We start from the raw sequence: 23,667 nt of genomic DNA, 5'->3' as shown, positions 1-23,667 counted from the left end.
TCAGCGCTAAACTTCAGCCCCGTAACATCTTTCATTTTAATAAATTTAAACAACTGAATCATGTCCCCTCGGTCTCTTCGTTGCTCAAGACTGTATATTTTTAGCCTTCTAAGCTTGGAATCATAGTCTAAATGAGAAAGTCCATTTATTAGCCTTGTAGCCCACCTTTGAATCCTTTCCAATACATTAATATCTTTCTTAAGATAAGGAGATCAAAACTGAACAAGAAGGGTACAGTACATGAATAGAACAATGGTAGAGCTTAGAGTAAATGAATATTGAAGTGATTATTTTGTAGAAATGTGTTTGATTGGATGAATATGATGTTTATTCCTATAAACTTATAATGTTTCTTTCCTTTTCCTCATTTCTCTAAAATCAAAGCCATTTTTAGAAATGAGACACAACCTATGCATTGAGTTACAAACAGGGTTCGAATGAACAAAAAGTTCTAAGTGACAAAACTCAAAATTTAGAGATAACTAGTGCAAATGAAATGTGAGAAACGCCATTCCTTTTTGGGGAACAAGATGTTAGTTGCAACTGGAACAGGTGTTCCTTTCCAGCATGATTTAATAAAGTATTTATATCTCACATGGTTTGAAGTTTATGACCCATTTTATAAAAAATATTTCTTCTGCCTCTAACATCCCCCTGCACTGCATCTACTGACACCAGAACAGAATAAAATGAACTGCTTAAAAGTTTAAATCAGCAACGACAATTTCCACATATCATAACTAAAACCTCATGCTAAAAAAACTCTTATTAAGTGAAAATGATATTGCCTGTCATTTGAAATATGAAAATATTCTTGCTAGTAAGTTATCAATCAGATTAAAACTGCTAAGAGAAACATGGGAATAGATCAATAACGTTTTCTGCCTAACTAATGACCAAACCCTGTAAATAATAATTTGTACGCTTATTTTCATGCCCTAAGTGTACCACTTGACATTTCCCTACATTAACTGCCATACCCCACCTATCCGCTCACTTAGTAATATAATCTAAATCCTCTTGAAGTTGTTTTACTTGTTCCTCATTCCTTACAATCCCCATAACTTTTACATCATCAGCAAAACAATTTATGTTTCCAGAAATATTTCCAGAAATATTTTCATCAATGTCATTCATAAAAATAATAAACAGAAGAGGTCCTAAAACTGATCCCTGATAAACTCTGCTTAAAACATCACTCCATTTAGAATGCTTTCCTCTTACAACTACTTTTTGTTTTCTTCCAGTCAGCCGATTCCTAGCCGAAAGTAAGGTTTTCCCTCCTATTCCTATATTAGCTAGTTTTCTAAGAAGAGCAACATGCGGTACCTTACCCAAAGCTTTTTGAAAATCAATATAAACCACATCCACACACTTTTTGTTATCTAAAGCCAAGGTAACCTTGTCATAGAAATGCAATAAATTAGTATCATACGGTTTACCTTTCCTGAAACCATACTGCAAACGAGCCAACAGACTATTATTCTCTAAGATTTGTATTTGTATTGAAATTTACATCGTTGGAAAGAAAAAACATTTCTCTATTTTTATACATAGTCTATATGTACTATTTTTTATGCATAATCACCATCTTTTTCTGTGCATTACTGTCAATAGTGCCTTAACTTCTATATCGAGTGTCACAGAATTCCACCGTCAGAGTGGGAGATAACAGTCAATAAACCACTCCGTCTTTGAATGCAGTCTGGAGCTCGAGTCTAGTGATCATTCGTTGTTTCCTAAGTTTAATGAACCCTTTGATAGCCAGATGACAACGTCAAACAAGGAGTGAAACACTTCCTCAACGGGCTGGCGATGGAATTCTGTGACACTTGATACAGAAGTTAGGGCACCGTCGACAATTATGCAAAGAAAAAGATGGCGAATATGTATAAAAACAGAGAAAAGTTTTTTCTTTCAACGATGTAAATTTCAATGAGAATAGACAGTGCTAAATACAGTAAAACCCCTTTTAACAAACATGCCTCAACTGCACACACCTCTCTTACGTGGACAATATTTAATTCCCGATTCCAAGGCAAATAACATTATTAAACCCCTGTCCTGCAGCCATCCCTCGATTAAGAACAAAAAATATTTGTCCCGTTAGTGTCCGCATTAGAGGAGTTTTACTGCATTTGTAAAATTGATAGGAACCTTACTTTTGGATCAACCCTTGTAACAGATCCAATTCTATTTTTTCACTCTTTTAAGTTCTTTCTTTAGTTCCCCTTCCCCTATATTTACGTGAAAAAGAAGTTTGACTTCTTTGAGAGTTGATTTTTTTTGCTTTCTTTTCTTGATTGTAGCATAGAGTAAATCATTTGAAACTTTTCAACTTCTTGGAAGAGAGCATGTACACACACAGAGACATAAAAAAGCACTGATTAACATATTGCATACTCACTGCTTAGACATCCAAGCACTATGTTCAAAGGCCAGTTCATGATGCCCAATTTTGTTCTTGAATATATCCACATGATTTCTAAATTGAGAAATGGCATCCACAGGTGCTGTATTAAGAAATGAGAGTCTGCACATCTACACCAAAACACACAATTAAATTTCAGTCTCATACAGATATTAATAGTAACAATTAAAACAGCTAAAACTATCAATTTTAAGAAAAGGTGTTTAATTTTTTTTTAAGTAAATATTTATGTATTTACAGGGCTCCCAACACATTTTAGCTTCAGAAAAGTGTAAAAGAGGACTATTTTCAATCAAAAAGGGGACTAAAGAGGACCAATTAAGATCAAAAAGAGGACCTTGGGAGGACCACTCATAGTCGAACCCAGGGAAGCACCAAAAGGCAAATTAGTTGCCGGCTGGGTTAAATCCTTGAAGATAATTTGTAAATTAACTATAATAATGATGCAATTCTTTTATCACCTGTGAAACTGATCTTTTTATCCATCGAATAATATTATTTACACAAATATTTGGATGAGGGGGGGCACTTAGTTCAGCACTTAAGGCATCCTCTTTAGAACTAAATAGGCTTAATGATACACTTTGACTTGAACCAGGGATGCTGGTAGTTTCACTGAAGGATGGGTGAAGTTGCACTTCATCTTTATTTAATTTTAAATTATTTTTATGTTTTTCTGTCATGTAATGCTTTTTAATAGCGTTATCATACACCAAACAAAAAAACGTTATTCTCTTGTTGTTTTCCCCAGCCTCTAATTTTGTTCCCATTTTCATCAGTTTCATCTAACTATTTGCTGAGAAATTTACACTTCCACCATGACTCGCACTGAAACCTAAAGAATATTGTTTTGATTTTCAACAAAGCTACAACTGAGTTTATAGTAAAATTATTTTATATTTGGATTTTAAATTTAATCTCTTATCACAGGGTTCATATCTTTTAGGGAGAACAGGGTGGCGACAGATCAGGGAAATCAGGGAGATCAGGAAAAAGTCAGGGAACTTAATCACTCAGGGAAAAAATCAGGGAAATATCAGGGAATTTTGAAAAAACAACAAAAATTCAGGGAAAATTGGTGAAATGAAGAAAAAAATCATTCTTTGCAAAATGAAGTATTTTTATTCTCTATGAGTTTTTCACCAATTATTTGTTTTAAAAAAGTGAGATTAATGCGTTATGATTATACACTGCCTAATATTTGTGTATCTTTTTTCATCAAGTTCAAAGTATTCAATCTTAGGATGAACTTCTTAAGATTGCTTCTGTGTCTGTAAAGTTTTTCATTTCAAGCTGGCTTGAATTTTCCTTCTAAGCATTCCATGCAACGTAAAATAAACAACCCTACAGGCAAAGAGGAAGCCATCATTATTGACTTTGCTGCCTTGCCTTTACTCATTGTCTTGAAGTATTTAGCATACTGTTATCACAATTTCAAGATAAAATCTTTATTTTTTAAATAAGGCTGATAAAATCTTAAAAGTTATCACTTGGCGTTTTTAATTTAATAGCTAAAATTAAATTTTGACTTAAAAAGGTTTTTTTTTTTTTTTGCTATGGTATTATTCGCTGTCACTTCAGATTATAAATTTTTTTTTTTTTCAGACTTTAAAACTTTTTTATTTTAAAACCATATACATATATATTTTGAAATTAATTATTGTTTTTGCATTTCAATGTTGTTCGTTATTAAAGTAATCTAAAAAATTTTTTTAGACAACTAATGAAATCATTTGAAATTGAGTTGTGTACATTAAATAAATATTTTTATTTTTTTAACAGTTAAAATGCCCTTTTCATTCATTAAAACCTAAGTTTTTGATTAGAGAATAGCTTAATATGACTGGTTGTTGAAAGATTTCAATTTGTTTTACATAAATATGTCTATTAATGATTTGCGTAAGTAAAACTACATTACTTCTATGCTTTAACTATCACTTATCATTCTTGCAGCAACAATTATACTGCTTGAAAATTCAGTTCAAGATTATTTTCATTTAAATTCTTTTAGTTGTATCATGATTAGATATGTCTTTAAGAGTGGTTTTGATAATTTCTTAAACTCCTTATGTTAACTAGTTCCTGGAAGTAAAGTATTTGTTTTAGATTTCTTATAAGATTTCTGTGCCGCAAATTTAATGTACTGTTTTTACCAAAAAAAAAAGAGCATCTTTCCAACATATATTTTTAATTTACAATTTAAACCGTTTTAAACACTGCATTTTATTTAATATGCAATGCTTTCAGGTAGGGCAAAGAAAGAAAATCATTATCATTGGTAACGTTAATCAGGGAAATCAGGGAACTTTTTTTTTTCAGTTCCTGTCGCCACCTTGGAGAAAAAAATTTAAGCACTTTTCAAGAGTAAAAAAATATTTTTCAAGGTACTACCCTAAATTTGCACTATAAATATTGCATGCAGATTTCATTTAATGCTAACATATAAATAACAGGAAGTAATATAAAAGTAGAGGAAAACAAACTGCTTTTTCTACAAGAGACACTTTGATAAAAGATCTGCTGTATTCAAAGTTTTCCTAAAAATGTCTGAAATGCTTAATGACAAAGAGAAGCAGATCACATGAGGCTTAGTTTTGCAACTTTCATATTCAAAGTATATTTTCAAGAATCATAAAGCTTAGACTAAAAAAAAAAATCCATGATTGTAAGGCCATGAGCACTTTGAACTTTTATGGGGGGGGGGGGACTAATTCTCCTCTTTAGCAGGCATCACGACAATGAAATGATGTACATAAATTCAACTTTATGAAATTTTATAATTCAAACTTGTTCCAAATACATACAGTTAAAATATTATGCACTCAATTGTTTACATTTAATACCCCCCTCCCTATTAAAAAAACCGTAATAACCAAAAATAATCTAATAGTAATTAAAATTAAGTTTGAAAAATTGAAAATTTGAGTTAAAAACAAAAAATATTAATTTTTTAGTTATTTAAATAAAAATTAAAACAAGTTAATCTAATGTTCTAATGTAGCATGTCAAAACAACTTCAAATTGCCAAAAATATAAAAATATTTATTAGACACAAAACGATTGAAAGCTCAGATTAGTAAATTTTCACGAACCAAGTTCAAATTTTGGCATATTTCCAATAAAATAAATTTATTTATTTTCTACTAAATTGAACATAAAACATGCTAATCTAAGGTAGCATTTGGGAAAATAACATTCGATTGGGTAAATAATTTTAATATTTTCATGATGCAAAAAGATTGAAATTTCAAACACTAAAACTCATTTTCCGCAAAGTCGAGTAAGTTCAATGTTGCCATAGTTTCCAAAATAAGTGCTTCGTTAATTATTGAAATTAAACGAAAAATAAGCTAATCTAAAGTAGTATATGTCAAAATAACTTCCTACTGTCATAAACATCAAAATATTTACAAGACGCAAAAGGATTGAAATTTCAAACGCAAGAAGCAGTTTTCCCCGAAGTCCAAGTAAGTTCAATGTTGTTATGGTTTCCACACTAATTCCTTTGTTAATTACTGAAATTAAACGAAAAATAAGCTAATCTAAAGTAGTACATGTCAAAATAACTTCCTACTGTCAAAAACATCAAAATATTTACAAGATGCAAAAGGATGGAAATTTCAAACGAGAGAAGCAGTTTTTCGCAATACTCAGGATCGTCGCCACAGGGGGGTGAGGGGGGTGTCTCACCCTCCCAGAGATTTCCTCCAGTCGGCAAAATCAGTTTTTTAAGTCGGCATTTTCAATGTTTCGGATTTTCAAAGCTTTTATTGATTGATTTTTTTTTTTTTTTAGCATTTTCATATTCCAAAGTTACAAATCTAACCTTTTAGGTATTTTGCGCAAGAGAAAATAATGAATAGGATTTTTATTTATTCATTTTCATTTTGCTCACACTACGTACAGCAAACACGGTCATTCAGCATTCTTTCGCCAACTGTTTCCTTGAGCGTGCATCTTTAGGTCGCTTCTTTTACCGAGTGCGTAAATACGGCATTGCACAGTGCCTAATCATCAAATTCACAAGAGTCGGCATTTTTGACTCATTAGTTTCAGCATTCACGAAGTGTTTGATTTTTTGAGATATGTATAATACAATGTACACATATTTATAATTAATAATAAGCATTGACGAGATGGAAGAAAACATGAAGAGTTCGTGCGGGTATACTGAGTTTGATTGCGCTTCATGCTCATTCTGATGAATTCATATTGCAGACACAAACATTTTTTTCATCTGCTCACTATGCTGATTGTTTACTTTGCGACATCTCATTTTGCCGACACAATAAGCATTGGTCCCCTCAGAAAGTCTATCTAGAGAGTCGGCATTTTTGCCTTTTCAATTGATTCTAGATTCAAAATATTTGAGTAGAAAGTAATGTTGACCATGAGTACATTTTCACCTTTTAATGAAGAAAGAAAAATAAAAAACATGTATATACTAGTTTAGTTTGTATAGGAATGTCTAGTGTATCCTGTGATAGTACTGAAGACTGTTCTTCTGAAAGACATACGAGGTCCTTTCAAAGCTGACTTGACTTTAGGGAAAAGAAAAAAAATCACAGGGGGCCAAATCAGGTGAGTAGGGTGGATGGTCTAAGATGGGAATGTTGTGATTGGCTAAAAACGTCTTCACTGACAACGCATTGTGAGCTGGGGCATTGTCTTGGTGCAGGATCCATGTCTTTTTTTTTCCACAAATCGTTCCGTTTTCTCCGTACTCGCTCACATAGGGTAGTCAGGACGCTAATGTAGTAATGCTGATTCACTGTTTGTCCCTCTGGTACCCAATCAATGTGTACAATCCCTTTGACATCAAAAAAAAACAATCATCATTGCCTTGAATTTCGATTTTGACATTCGTGCTTTTTTTTGTCGTGGAGAATCAGGAGATTTCCAATGCATCGACTGGCGTTTGGTTTCGGGATCGTAAGTAAAAAACCACGATTCATCACAAGTAATAACATTTTGTAAAAAGGTGGGATCTCTTTCAATGTTTTCTAGGATGTCAGAACAAATCATTCTTCGGCGTTCCTTCTGTTCAATTGTGAGACACTTTGGAACCATTTTTGCACACACTTTGTTCATGTTGAAACTTTCATGAAGAATCTGCCTAACAGTTTCCTTGTCAATTCCTGTCAACTCAGACATTGCTCTGATTGTTAAACGGCGATCTTCTCGAACAAGTTTACCGATTTTTTCAATGTTTGCATCAGTTTTTGCTGACAATGGTCTGCCAGTGCGAGCATCATCACTTGTGTCTTCGCGGTCATCTTTAAATCATTTAAACCACTCAAACACTTGTGTTCGCGATAAACAATCATCGCCGTAAACTTGTTGCAACATTACAAACGTTTCACTTGCAGATTTTTCAAGTTTGAAAAGAAATTTGATGTTAACACGCTGTTCTTTCTGTACACTCAACATTTTTCCGACGCACAGACAAAACGTCAACTACTTAGAACAGACGCCACGGGCAGACTGAGTGCAGGAGGCAGATGAAACTCGAGCAGTAGGCGGAGCAAGAGTCACGTGACAGGCCAGGCGACTTTCAGCCTTATTGCATTCGTTTTATAGTTTCACCTGTGCTAGTTCGGTTTTTTCTAGCCGCACCTCGTAACCAACTCGCAGCTGCTAATTGCACCGCATTCCCAATTTACCGACATTCACTTGAACAAAATTTGATTTTGCCGACACTGATCCAGTGACGCCCCGAACTTAAATTTTTGAGAAATTTTCAATTTGCCGAATGATAAAATATGAGTATGCAATGCACACATGAGAAGGAAAATTCAGGAATTAAAATTTAAAAAAATGCAATAATGTCTCAAAGCTTGCCGAATCATCAGACAAGTTTTGCCGAATAAGAATATTTTGCTGAAGTCACAGGGTCAGTCGGCAGTTTCAGCTACAATCGGCAATTTATTTTTAGAATTAATTCTGAATGTCATGGACGTTTTGGATTTGAACGTTAAGTCTGATATTCGTAAATTCTAATCGAGTGTTAATTCTTCAAAATCTAAAAAGAAAAAGAAACCTTAATATATTATTTAGATATCACCCGGGAATCTGTATTGCACATTAAAATTACCTAACGATGAGCAGTCAAGATGCACGTTTCAAACATTTTTTAAAATTATTTAGAACATTACATAGAAAAACCTATGGAAATTATCAGTTTAAAAATACAATAGCTTCTGGTCGTCGACACGTTTATGAAATTGCATCATCAATAAAAACCACATCAAAGTGGGAAAAATACATAGGAAGCCAAAACTAAAACAAATTAAAATTGAGAGAAAGATAGTGAAAATATTACAATACAAAGTCACATTTGTACTCATAAGTGTTTGTTTTTGAAAAAAACTTCTGGACACAAATTGAGCACCATTTCCACTTTTATTACGCTAACGAGTAAAAATCAAAATAGCATTTTACTATCTGGGGTTATGCTTATTTGTCGACCACACAAGTGCACAGTATTGTAACAGGACATTTGTCCGTCAATTGTAGTACTCAGAAATGTCACCGCCGAGACGGCGTAGTCGTGTGGAAGATACGTGATAAAAGAAGGACCAGTTGGACACTAGAAACACAGGAATGTTGGACCTTCAGGGTCTTTTCCACTGAAAACGTTTCTCTGGAACTAAGAGCTCGAGGGAAAATTAGGGAAATCCTGAATCAAAACTGTTGTTGTGTGCTTTTAGTTTCAAACGGTTTGTCCGGAGCCCTGCTGTGTGAACTTTCCGCCAAAAGACGAAAATGGTTATTAGAGCTGGAACCTTGATGACAAAAGTGGCATTGAGTTTGATTTTCATTGCTAGCCGCATCAAGGAGTAGAGCAGACGACTTCAATGACGATTCTACATATGGAGTTATTTTGATTATTCAGCACTGCACAAAAAAAAAGTTTAGTTGAAATTTTGAACTTCACTTTGCAAGTGAACGAGCAATAATTCTTGTGGCAAGGAAGGAAAAACCTGAAAGCATTTGATCTTAATTTGAGGAAAAAAAAAACTCATTTGAAAACAGCAGAAGAGGTATGATTATTTTAATGTAATATTTTCAAAGCTTTATTTTGAGCTTATCTTTTTTATATATCTTCCACTAAATATTGAAAAAAAAAAAAAAAGATGTAAATTGGGTGCTGGCTGGGATGGAAAACTGGATGTCTATTGGCCCCTGTTACACATTCGCAGTGTTGTAAGTTTAAAAGAAAAAGAGAAAGAAAAAGTTTCTTTGGTAGAATATTCTTTAATAAATAGTTTTAATTAAAAATTTTTCTCAATTTAACTTATAAAATATCTACTTATATTTTAGCACATTTCTTTTTCCATGATACAGGACCAAAATCAATCTATTAATGTTCAAATTTGGGTTCAAAATCACAAACAAATCAAATATCATGAAACAAAAGTAGCGGAAAGATTGCAAAATGATGTTTTCATTACTAGACGGTGAGATGAATCGCATTTTTGTGCGCCATGTTAACCGTTAATAAGTCACAAGGACAGACATTAAAAGTAGCAGGGATCAATTTAAGAGAAGACTTTTTTTTCACACGGCCAATTTTATGTAGCTTGCTCCAAAGTCATCAAGCAGCTTAATAATTTTAGCACCAGAAAAGAAACTAAAAATGTTGTATACAAAGAAGTTCTTGCTTAAACATAGGTATAGGTGGATGGCCTGTGTTTGCAAAGATAATCAATACTTTAAAAGGATCGAGGTGTATCGCGCATTGATAACAGTACCACCGGGGAAAGTAGAGTACCAAATGAGTTCTAGGCTCTGAAACAATTCAATAATTATGTTTTTTACTACAACTGATTTTTTTTATAACATCTGTTCCTGTATTTACGTTTGTTCACAATACGTTTTTATAAATAATAAAATGTTGGTACAAAATTATGAAATGTGGAAACGAAACAATATGTTTTGAGAAATATATATTTTTTGAGAAATTTCAAATACTGGAATTAATACCGGAATTCCGGTATCATGCTCTAAAAATATCAAATACCAGTATTGAATTTTAGGACTGGTATTGCAATCCCTAATTACAAATTATGCTAATAATTGGTAGCTTTAAATTTAACAATAATTTAAAATTCCAATACACTTATATTTGTGAATCTGGATATTTTGAAAAAGATATAAAAAGCTGTAAAACGTCTATGCATGAGTAATATGATTAAAATTTAACTAGGAGACAGAAATACTGAAATGTTTTCACCTACAGTAATGTTGATAAATCACTTAAACATGCTCAGAAAATTTTTTAAACATTAAAAATTGAAATAGCTCTCATTTTTCTTTTTTTAGTTATTTATAAATAAGACTTTGATTTCACTGTGTACTGACATCAGGCAGAGTTAGACCATTTTGACGCTCTTGATCATCAATACTGATCTTTAAATTGATCCTCACTCGTTAAATGTTGAAATTGTACTTTCAATGCTGCCATAGATGGTAGGGGGCTTGTAAAAAGAGCAGAATGCGATTATTTGGGAAATTGACGTAAAAATCGTAATTTTAGGCTACATTTTGTAATGTGGAAAGAGGATTTGGAGTACCCTCTCGGTATATTTTTTTAAATTGAAGTAAGTTTTAGACTATCTTTGCTGATATTAGGGAGTCAAGAGTTTCTCCCGGAAACTTTTTGGATTTGGAAGTTTTCAAAACGCAATTTTAGACTATCTTTGCAGACATTAGGTGAGATGGGGTGTTTCAGAATTTAGCTCTGCAAAATTGTGCTCAGTTTCAGGCTATCTTTGATATTTGGAAGCGTGTAGTTCGGGGACTCTCAACTGGATATTTTTTTTTTTTAATTAAAATCTTAAAACGCGTTTGAGGATTATTTTGATGACGTTAGGGAAAATATAGTGCTTGGAGGATATCTCCAGAAAATATTTAATTTTGAAGTTTCAAAAGCGAAGTTTTAGGTTATGTGTAGAGATCAACGGGGATGAGGGTATTGTTCAAAATTGGAGGTCTGAAAGCAAGGCCTTCAAGAGCCAAGGCAGGTTAGTTGTTAGTTTGCTTTCCGTGCCCCTTTCCTTCCATAAACTGATAAAATTTATACGAGTCTGATTCCGAGCAGGGCCCCCTAAAGAGTCAGACCCCTAGTTTTCGACTAGGCAGACATGGCTTCTTATAGGCAAGGCACTTTTACACTAACGTTTCGTGACGTTAAAGGAAGAGATAAGATTCCGTGGTTCTCGACAGAAATGTTTCAACATTGAGGCAAAAAATGCAATTTCAAGCCATCTTTGATGTCGAAGGAGGAATAAAGTGCCGGGGAACTGTGTCCCTGCTAAAAACATTAGAAAACTATGTTTAGCTACGTTAGATAAGGAAGAGGAGGAGAAAGTCTTACCGAAAATTGTTTCAAATTTATGACTCGAAAACCCAATTTTTGAAGACAGAATAGAAATAATAAAGTTTTTCGAGGGACAATCTCTGAACAACATCACAGATTGTGTAAAAATACATTTTTCGAACTTCAATCTCAGAAAATTTCGGGGCTGAGTCTTTTAATCCCACTCTTTCCCCCCAACACTAAAAAGATGTCATTCATCTCTTCTTTCCTTAATATGACTAATAGTGAGTTATGATTGCCTATGGAACTTTAATTTCACAAAATTGCAAAAGGAGCGCCCCTTGGTCCCATCCCTTCCCCTAACGGGTCCAAAAAATAGCTTAAAATCGCATTTTGAAGTCTTCTGTTTCGAAACATTTTCCGAGCCTGCTGTCACCCAAACATCGTCAAAGGTTGTCTAAAAATTCGTTTTCAGAATAACAATTTCTAAAATTTTCAAGGGTGGAACCTGCCAAACACCGCTTTTTCTAACCTTCCATTATTATCATGAGATGACTCATATTATACTCTCTATATCATACTCTATTTCTCGACATACAATGCAATTCTCTTGATTTGTATACTTTTAATCTTCTTCGTGCTCTATGAAAATATTCAATGAAAAACAAAGTATTCAAAGGGTACCTGAATGGATGACTACCGTGAGATATTTTTTTCTTCCAAAACATGCTTTGCTTATGTAATATAATTAATTCACCATATAGTATGAAAGCTTTTTGTGTAAGTAGAAAATATTCTTTGGCCTAAGTTTAAATTTTGAATGGATAAAATATGTTTTCTTTCTTTTTTTTTCTCGAATTTCCTCATTATGTCTCCTCTAAAAGTTCTTATAATTCCTCGTAAATTTCCTAAAAAATCGAGTCTTTTAAAATTGAGAGTCATGACTGTTTGTTAGACTGTATGTTATTATTCCCTTTTTTCTATAGCTAATCTGCCACTGTCCACTGGAGATCTGTCAGTACCTACCCTCTCACCCACAGTCTCCATAAATAACCTAAAACTACGTTTTTAAAACTTTAATTTCGAAAACTTTTCGAGGGCCCCCAAACACCCCATTCCTTTTCTTTGCGTCAGCAAAGATAGCATAAATCTTTGTCTCTAGCCCCCAAAACCATCCTCTCTATAAAGTCCAAAATTGACCCCAGTGAAAAAGATAATGGGGGGGGGGGGAGGGGAACCTGCGCCTTCTCTTTCTTAAAATATACAACAAAGCCTAAAGTTACCTTTTTCGGATGCCAATTCCAGAAATTTTTCGGAGGAAAGCAGTATATATTGACTTGTATCGAAATTAATGCATTCCCTTAGCATTACTAAAGTTAGTCTACAATGCGTGTTGCAGACTGCAATATGTGACGAATTTCGGTCAAATATATATATATATATATATTGTGTGCGGATGTATCAGTCGGCAAAATCGGTTTCAACACCCCCCCCCCCCCAAACGAATGCACTTGGCGACGGCCGTGGCAATGCTGCATATCAAACATATGTTCAGAAAATTGCACTGATGAAATATTTTTAAAAGAATTACAAGCAATCTAAAGTATGCTTTAGATTGCTTGTAATGATTTTTGAATGAATTCAAGAATAAAGAAATTTTTCATACTTTTTCAAAGTTTTCAAGCACTTGGAAAATGAACTCTTTTTTTTTCAGGAACTTTTCAAGGTTTTTCAAGGGTGTAAAATTTACGAACATATGCGCCTGTAAAAAAAATGGCGCATGCACCACGAGATTACTTCTGATTTCATTTGCAAAAGGATTACAGTCAACGCGCGACAACTCTAAGCCCCAAGGGACCGGCTAAAACGTTCCAGTTATGGGAAGTTTCCACACACAACAGTCCCAAGAGTTTGGGATCCAATGAAAACTTTGAGATAAAGGAATATTTGAGTTATTGAGATCCGAGATCGGAAAGTTTATTCGTTATTGTAAACATGAGGGTGAAATTCCGAGAAATATCGGTAGCACCCTGTGACACGATTCGACGTCATAACTCCTCCCTTAAACCTCTTTTTAATGGATTTTCATGCTGCAGCGGTTGAAGGAGGAGTAATGACGTCAATCTGCTGTAAAATAATACGGGAAAGTCAGGTTAAGGCGCCACGGCCGCGTGTTTGGGTGTACAATATCTTTTAACGTAATGGAAAACTTTTAAAATCTGATTTTTAAGTAAGAACAACATAAAAGCGTACTAATCGGACAAAATGATAAAAAGCGGTCTAAAGCGGACTTAACCCTAAAAAACGGACTTTGGTGGGAAAAGCGGACCATTTGGGAGCCCTGTATTTATTTTAGTCAAACTTTTGATGTTCTTCTTCCTTTTTTACAGTTCAAACTGGCAGAGGGATGCATTCACATTAAAGCAATCAGCTGGATTGTGACTGACTTAGTGTTAGGTTTCCTCAGCAAAATTTTCATAAATGACTTCTTAGCAATTAACACAAGGAAAAAAGGGACAAACCTTACTAAACTAGTAAAAACACTTTTCAAAGAAAGATTGAAGAATCCATCACCAATGGGCGCAGAGGCCTAAACGTTTTTAATTAATGCGTTGAGCTGACATTATAGCCATGATTCCATCAATTTCATCAAGAAATTAATTTTGCTCATAAGTCAAAAAAAGTTAGTTGCATAGAAGCATTTAATCCAGATTTGTATTTTCTGAATATGTTCCTATGAGCAACTAAAATATCCATTTCGAGCATTCTTGCATCAACTTTGATAAGGTTTTTTAGTGATGTCTGTACATATGCATTGCAAATGAACATATATACATTATGCTATTCAAGGAAAATAATCTCTTGGTTGAAGGAGGGAAATCTGTCCACCAATTTTTTTAAAGATGGAATTCTGTTCTCAGTACGGAAAAGTAGTACCTATGGGAGACTTCTATTTAGAAAATAAAAGCTACTTTCTATTTTCAGTTGATAAATTTTTAAAAATCCAAGGTACTATTGGCCTCAGTAATCTCACATTTTCAAGATTTTACCGTATCAATAAAACTAGAGTTCATAAAAACATGGTAATTTACAGCCTCAAAAAAGTTATTTCACTTTCTTTATGACAAAATAATTGTAAGAGGAAAGAGGCATTATTTTACATTCCTGATATAAGCACTGCTTCAGGCTTCAGAAGAGTGTTATGGCCTTCCAATACTTTACACACAAGTATTGGAAAGGCCATACCTTTATACCTTTAATATTTGAATAACTTGATTTAAAAAACAACAACATAGCCTAAAATATTGATACAAGTTAAGCAAACATATGAAAACATTACTTTTCAAGAAACTTAATCAGTAAATCTTACCTCCCTATTTGATTTCAAACAAGTTTAATTATAATCAATTAGAATATTTGATAATTTGTTCACTGCTGGTTGTAAAATATCCCATGAATTTAACTCATTCTCTTAATTAAAAAAGCATACTTAAAAATATAAGTGCATACATGAATTTTGAATTGTCAGACGGTTGAAATAACTGACTCACAATATTTTATTACTAGGGATGAGATTGAAACAAAAAATAACAAATAAAACAAATTACAATGCTATTTCTGAAAGAATATAATGCTTTTACCTTATAATTTATGAAACCAGCAATTGTTTTAATTTCAAGCATATTGGCATCTGATGCACGAACTTCCATCAAATTTGCATAGGCTTGCTTATAGTTCCTATTCAAAAATTATAAATAGAAAAACCTATAAACATAAAAACATAAATACATTCATAGATTAACTTAAAAAAAGGAAAAAAAATCTACCACATAAAAAAAAAACCTCTAAAGAATGTTATTTCTAATTCTCAGTTCAGAAACCAACAAGACAATAGTTGAGGCAAACCCAAACTGACAGTGTCCTAACGCTGAGATTAGGATCTGTATAGTCTTCACAAAGCCGCCAGGTTTATACCAACTATAGATCAATGACATTATTCACACTGAAGAAATAACCAAATATGAGTTAGATATCAACAGAAGCACAACCAATTTTGGGTTTTAGGGATAAAAAGTCCAAGAACCATTGGCCCGCCCTTGCTGTGAAAAAGGTCCTTGCTATTACTGGGCTGATCAGTAGCGGATTTACCAACTGCAACGGACTCCCAGGACTACAGGGGCATCAAAAAGCGCATCATAAATGTTTTACATAGGTCAGTGGTATACCAAAATACATTGTGACGGGCCCCCAAACCTATAAATCAGCCACTGCTGCTAATAAGCACAAGCCCTCATAACGAGTGGGGGTGTCACTTAGCAATTTGAGATTGCTTTGACGTGTGTATACCTATGATAATCTGCGTAATACACTCTATAACAAAAAAATTGATGCACCAAGATCGGACAACTCCTTGATGCGTTGATTTTTTTGTTATAGAGCACATATTAAGTTAGTAGAAAATGATGACTGGTCTTAAATTAGGACAATCAATGTTATTTCTTTCATAAAAAGTTAGGGATCAAAAATGACAACCGGATATGAAATCGTAGTTGTTATGCCAAAATTTTTAGCTACAAAATATGACTAACGACCGCTTTTTATAAATTTTCATAGTAACCAAAAACCAATCATTAAATTAATTTTCACTTATACTTTCAGGTATGGAGAATTTATATATTTTTTATAGAGGTAAAAACATTATGCATGATAACAATTTGCAGTTTAGAACTAGCAAACTGGTTCAGGGCTCCCAACACATTTTACAAGGAGAGGTTACGGTCTCGGAAATTCAGATCGGGATGAGATTTGGCAGATTAGTAGTATCCCTTAAGGGTACTCTCAGGGTAAAGTAATAAAGCGCACTAGCCATAAAATTCCGAGAAAACAGCCTTTAAAGATTTACGCGCAACTTATTAACCAGCAGAGATTTTTCGTAAACAAGCGCCCGGCGGTCATGTGGGCAGCGCGCTGGGGTTCCATGCGGTCGATCCGGGTTCAAAACCACTGCGAGTGTTTTTTTTTTTTTGTTCATTTATAAAGTAACTGTTACAGCTTTGTACAATTTGAATTGAAGATAATGCGAAATTTTTAAACACGTAAAGCCCTTTAATAGAGAAAATGGAGATAAATTAAATCGATACAAGTTAAAATTTGAATTACAACGGCTACAAAATTACTGTGGAGCTTAATTTATAGATGATTTTTAACAATATAGTTGTTATTTATATACATACACCAGAATGATATTTATCATAAAAACATGGAAAACAAAAACTGTTTTGATATCTCGCACAATTTATAAAGGAAGATTGCTTACAGGATCAACTTTTTTGTGAAAGAGTCGTTGGAAAACGTACTTCATTTACATTCAGGAAAATTTCTCTTTTGTCAGAATGTTTAGAAGTATACCAGGTATATCGAATCATTTTATCAAAAATTGGCGATGACAATTGATTGTATTTTTATGCAGTCTTCACGGGTATTTATTTCTCTATTATTTTCAACGAGAAACGCGCAATTTTGTATATTTTTTATTAAATTCTTTACCTGTCTATAAAAATAGACGTCGCAAGGTTGAACAAGAGGAGTACATTTTGGTGGAATCCCTTTAACTGACCAAGTTGGAGATTTTTCATCATCCTGGAAAATTTAATCATATAGTTCAGGTTTTGTTTGTCCTCCCGAAGAGTCGATAATCAATAGAAATTTTTTCTTTTCCCACATAAAACTTCAAGCAAACGGTTTAAAAATTCGATGTATAGTCTTGTCGTTACCTTTCCTGATTGCGAAGATGTTATTATGACATTTTTATATTTTTGTGAATATTTATCAATTGTTTTTTGAATTCGGGGGCCAAAAATACCAGTTGCTTTTTGTAAACAAACAAATACAAAGGGCAGAACTTTTCCAGACAGGGTAAAAGAATATTGAGCGGTATATGAATGCATTACTCTATTCATGTGGTGCCTTTTGACGAAAATAGTTTTACTTCCCTTTCGAGCCAAAGTCCTGTTGTACGCCGACTGATACTGACATCCTGGAAAAAGGAAATGGGAATTAAAATATTTTGTCAAAAGCAGGCGCGGATCCAGAGAGAGGGTTGTGGGGGGGGGGGGGGTCATGACCCATCTTTTAAATGATCAAATATAGAATAAAATTGCATTTTTGGGACATATTTCGAAACAAAATTGCCCATTTCGCACAAAAATTACCCTTTTACCCCTCCCTTTCTGAAAATGACCTCCTCCTAAACCAGAAGCTGGATCCGCCCTTGGTCTGAAGATCGTAAAATAAGTTTTTAATTACTTACCTGTTTGGTCAGCATTGATAACATAATCGTTTTTGAAATTCGGTATCAACTTTAACGTCTGGATTACAAAAGTGTCTGCAGAAGCCAAAGTTTCTTCGATTGTCGCAGTTTCTCTTTTTGAAACAAATTTTGTGACTTTTCGCTGACGAATGGCATGCTTCCTTTTGAATTTTTTTACCCAACTGTCAGATGTTTTAAATTCAAAATCTGTAAACTGTCGTGCTGCTGCTAAAGCCCACTGTTGCAAGTTCCGAGTAGTAACTTGCTGATAATTCTCTCGAGCTTCTAGAAAACGATCATATGTCCAAGAATTGATTACATCGTATTGATCTAATAGATTTCCTCCATTTTTTATTTCTTTCTCCCATTGCGATAAATATTCATTGTTTTTTACCCTTTCTTTTGTAACGTTTGTAGATTCCATGAGGGGTGAGCCGTTGCTATGTTCACAACTTTAATTTTGTAATCCAAAGGAAGATGCTCTACCTCTCTTCTTTTTTTCTCTTCTGGTTCGTATTCAGCTGATGAGCTTTGAATTTCGACTTGCTCAAAAGGTTCCTCCTCACAGTTTTCATTTTCATGAGCAAGTTCGTCCTCAGTTACAAATATTTTTTCAACCAGCATATCCATAGTACGTTCATAAATTTCTTCGCCCATTAACACACTGCTTCATGAGAAATTGAACTTGATGATTCTGCTGCAATCAAATGGTTTTCAGTAAGCAAGCTCTCGTAATAAACGACCGCATCTTTTAATCTCTGCTTCAACAATTCCTTGTGCAATGAATTTTGATCCATTTTGCCAACAGATTTTATTTGTTTCAGGATTACTTCAATAACCGACCATTTCGATTCACAATATTTTAAAAACTGAAATCCTTTTTCACGGTATAGAATGTTCCAGTCTAATATACAGCACAGACGATAAATAAATTTAATGATGAAAGCAAATATGAACATTGCAAACAATAATAGATAGAAAATAAAGAGTTGAATATTCAATGAAAAATACAGCAGACGATAAATTTACAAATAACAGAATCAAGGAGCAAAACCATTGCTCGATAAGTACGGTTAGGTTTTTTAAAATTTGACTACCTGCTTATATGCAATAAAACAATATTCTTACTCATCCACAAAGAAACTGATTATGTTTTTATTGCAAAAATCATTTACTTCGTCAAAGTTTATAATATCTAAAAATGTGTAATCACTTGTTTGTGAGAATAGTAAATAGAGTTTTGCAAACTGCAAAAAGCGGTAATAGTTGTTGGCCTAGCGCCCCTTATATAATAATTAACGAATTCATCTCACCACTTATCCCACCATAATATCAGTCACTTGCCTAATCATTGAGAAATTTTCAACGATGTTTTTCTTTCTTCTAATGCGGACGCCTGATGACGTATCTCGCACGTGCAATCGCCGATCTATGACATCACGACCTTCACGTAATCGGTGATGCATCGTAACAGATCGGCACGTGCCTGATGCTCATTGGCCAGGTGCTACGCTGGCGTGTATCAGGTGATTTGGCGTCCGCATGCAAATGAGTTAACTTACGATAAAAGGAAATGTTTCGAGTAGAAAGGAGACTTCTTCGGTGTTTTCTCTCTGGCAAGTTGACTTGAGCGTTCGTTTGCTTTTATGCAACGATGCGGGTTCTTTTTAATAGATATATAATAGATTGATATAGCTCAGCTCTAGTTCGCGTTGTTTCAAATGTTTTTTAATTTTATTTAACTAACTTTACTAAATGACCAAATAAATTTGGTTTTTATTTTTAAGTTGTCTTCAACTATTTTTTAATCATGCATTTCTAGTCATACATTTAATTAGGTTATTGCATTTAGAGGTTATTAGTCTTGAGCATTCTCTTGCTCATTAAAAGGTTATGGGCGACCTGGACTCTGTTTTCGATAGCCTATATTTTCAGTAGGACTGGAGATGGAAATGATGTTTTTGAAGTCTGTGATAATTTTCGATGGGGGGGGCCGTATAGAAGATTTTTTTTCGACAAGAGCATACTGATGATAAATATTAGATTATTTGTGCTCATTGATATTGTCTTCCGACTTTCTGTCGAAATAATGGCGAATCCCCAGATAACTATTGAGAAATTAAATGGCACAAATTATGTGTCATGGGCAGCAGATATGAAATTTGTCCTGATGGAGAAAAACGCCTGGGACATTGTAACTGGTAAGGAAACAGTGCCAGTAGTCTCTAAAGATTCAGGATTTACTGAGAGAGACGTTCGTGAGTTTTTGGCCAGAGAACGAGCGGCATTATCTTTAATATATTTGTTTGTAGACAACGAATTCAAAAGAATAATAGAGCATTGTGAGTCGCCAGAAAAATCATGGGAATGTCTAAAAGCACACTTTTATCCTGATAACAGGTGTGTGCATATGAGAACTTTTACTGAGTTAACAAACTGTCGAATTGAGCAAGGCGAATCCATTAATCTCTTCGCATCAAGAATTCGTCGAATTTATGACAGGATAAAGGGAATCGACAAGAATTTTTCGGAGTCATACTTAAATTTTCAAGTTTTGAGATATCTTCCATCGGAATATGACAGCATTTGCCAATCAATTTTGAGAAAGAAACCCGAGGATTTTTCTTTTGATACGATAGTACAGGACTTAATTTCTGAAGAGAGCAGATTAAAGCTGAAGGACGAGGATAATATTAGCGCCAACTACGTTGCTCCAAAAGAAAAAAGATCGTGTTATAATTGCGGACGTACAGGCCACATCCGCAAAGATTGTAGTTTTCCAGAGAGGAACCGCGGGGGAAGTCCATCCACAAGCTCCAAGAAGTCAAGTTATGGCCAGAGGAGGTCAAGAGGAAGAAACAGGAACCAGTATACCAGAAGAGGCAGCTCCTCATCGCCGAAAAAGTGTGAGTACCCTTCCAAAACATTTTTTATTTCGGAAGCGAACTTTAACGAGATAGACTGTAATCCTTCATCATGGGCATTTGATTCGGCGGCCAGCCATCACTTTGCAAATAATAAGAACTTTTTCCATAAATATGAACCTGTAAATGATCGAAAGATGGCCGTAGCAGTCCAAAATCATGTTTTTCCAATTGAGGGGGTTGGAGAGATAAAGTTGAAGTTCGGTCCTAAGACCATTAATTTAGTAAATGTGATGTATTCGCCGCATTTGCGAAGAAATTTACTGTCTGGTCCCAGATTTGACCAAGCGGGAGCATGTTTTAAAGGGGGAAAAGGTTTGGTAACTGTATCAGATAATGGCGAAATAATTTTTAAAGCTAAACTATCTAATGGCATTTATTTTGTTAACCCAAAGGTAATTTCAGAAAATGTACATAAAAATGTTAATTATGAAGCTAGTAGTACTGAAAGCTTAGAATTATGGCACAAAAGATTTGCTCATGTAAATGTCGATAATATAAAGAAAACTGCTGAATATAAATGTACTAGGGGTCTACCAGTTTTTAAAAATGATAAAGTAAATTGTGAAGATTGTAAATTAGGAAAGTTCAGACGCGTATCTTTCAAACCAATGGACGAAATTCGATCAAAGAAACCTTTAGAATTAATTTATAGTGACATTTGGGGGCCATCGAGTATTGAAGGTAGAAGAGGTGAACGATACTTTCTTTCAGTTGTTGACGATTATTCCCGTAGAACGTCATTGTACCCATTGAAAAATAAAAATCAGGCAGCAGAAATTCTCATTAATCATATTAAAAGGGCAGAGAGATTTCTGGGAACAAAGCTGAAAGCAATAAGAACTGACAATGGAGGGGAATTTTCAAATACAATTTTAAGTAAATTTTGTCAAAATGAAGGAATAAAACATGAATTCACTAATAGTTATACCCCTGAGCAAAACGGGGCGGCTGAAGTATTTAACAGAACTGTGGCAGATGGTACTAGGGTAATTTTAGAAGAGAGTGGTATAGGTAAAAACTTTTGGCCTGAAGCCATGTTGTATTTCACGTACACCTGGAACCGCGTATGTCATAGAGATCAAAAACTAACTCCTTTTGAGCTATATGGGGGAAAATCACCCTCAATCAGACACTTGAAACCATTTGGATGCGTAGCCTACGTTAGTGTGCCGAAGCAACGTCGGCAAAAGCTTGATCTTAAAGCCCAAAAAGGGATTTTAATTGGGTATGCATTTCGGACAAAAGGGTATCGAATCTGGATTCCAGAAAATGATAAAATTATAGAGACCATAAATGTCAGATTTAATGAGGGAAAATTTTTCAAAGACGAATTTGAGTCTAAACGCAGTGGAGTCGTGATGGGCACCATAGAATGGTTAAATGTACCAAAATCAGATGAAGATGAAATTCCTGATGAGGAAATCTTAAAAATTCCCGAACTACCACCAGTTCATTCAGAAACAGAAGAATCAGATAGGGGGGAAACTGAATCATCAGATGATGAAAGTGATAAATGTTTAAAATTAACAAAATGGGAAAGAAAAGTCGTACCAAGACCCGATGGGTCTCGTAACGATATCTATTATTTTGAAAAGGGAAGCAACAAACGATTGAGATCAATTTATGATGTAAAGAAATATTGCAGAAAAAATAATATTGTTTATCAGCCAGATATATTTTGCTTTAAAGGTAAAAATACTACTGAAGGAGAGATTGATAACTCTGTAAACAGTAATGTAATTAATGAATTTTCTCAAGCATGACTAGGACATCAAATCATTATTCCTAACACTTACAAACAAGCCCTTAAATCGCGAGAAAAAGACAATTGGATAAGTTCAATGCGGGAAGAATTAAAAGTGATGCAAGATCGCAAAGTGTGGAATCTTGTCGAATTACCGCATGATTCTACTCCAATTGGTTCTCGCTGGGTTTTTACAGTCAAAAGAAATGAAAATGGGGAAATTTTGAGATACAAAAGTCGCCTAGTAGCTTTAGGGAGTTCTCAATTGAAATATGAGAGTTATGATCTTACGTACTCGCCAGTTGTAAATTTCAGCATTATAAGATTTTTCTTTTCTCTTTTGGTGGTAAAATTAAACTGGGTAAACATCCAATGTGATGTGAAAAATGCTTACCTTTATGCACCTATTTCAGAACCAATTTATATGAAACAACCACCTGGTTTTGTAGAAAAGGGGATGGAAAATTTATATTGTAAACTAAATAAAGCAATTTACGGACTCCACCAAAGTGGACGATTGTGGTTTTACGAAATAGAAGAAAAATTGATTTCAATAGGTTTTTGTAAATTTGAATGGTGTAACTGTGTCTATATTTATAAATCTTCTGTAATTTTACTTTTGTATGTAGATGACATTGTTTTATTTGGAAAGAGTCAAAATGATATACAAACTGTTTTAGATTTGTTACAAAAATACTTTGATCTAAAAATTTTAGGTAAAACTAAAAAATTATTAGGCGTGGAATTTGAGGAGGATTTGAATTGTTTTTCATTAAGTCAAATTGGCTATATTGAAGAAATTTATGAACGTTTTGAGAAATTCAATATCCCTATCTCCTCATTGCCGATAAGTAAAGGTATTATATACACTAAACTAGATTGTCCAAATAACGAGCAAGATGTACAAGATATGTCAAAAATACCGTACAGGAA

The 23,667-nt window shown here is 34.0% G+C and overlaps 1 protein-coding gene across 2 annotated transcripts in view; it reads right to left on the bottom strand.

The window, feature by feature from the left end:
• LOC129235297 (trafficking protein particle complex subunit 11-like) overlaps positions 1-23,667 on the bottom strand; it is a 121,265-nt gene that overhangs the window by 68,059 nt on the left and 29,539 nt on the right. For both annotated transcript variants that reach the window (XM_054869026.1, XM_054869025.1), the window contains exons 8-9: positions 15,395-15,491; positions 2,408-2,541 (exon numbers count right to left, since the gene is read on the bottom strand). In XM_054869026.1, the coding sequence (XP_054725001.1) occupies positions 2,408-2,541; positions 15,395-15,491 (231 nt within the window). The remainder of the gene's footprint in view (positions 1-2,407; positions 2,542-15,394; positions 15,492-23,667) is intronic.

This window comes from Uloborus diversus, chromosome 2 (genome assembly GCF_026930045.1).
Source record: "Uloborus diversus isolate 005 chromosome 2, Udiv.v.3.1, whole genome shotgun sequence".
NCBI lineage: Eukaryota > Metazoa > Arthropoda > Arachnida > Araneae > Uloboridae > Uloborus > Uloborus diversus.
This window is presented reverse-complemented; position numbering and strand designations above follow the sequence as displayed.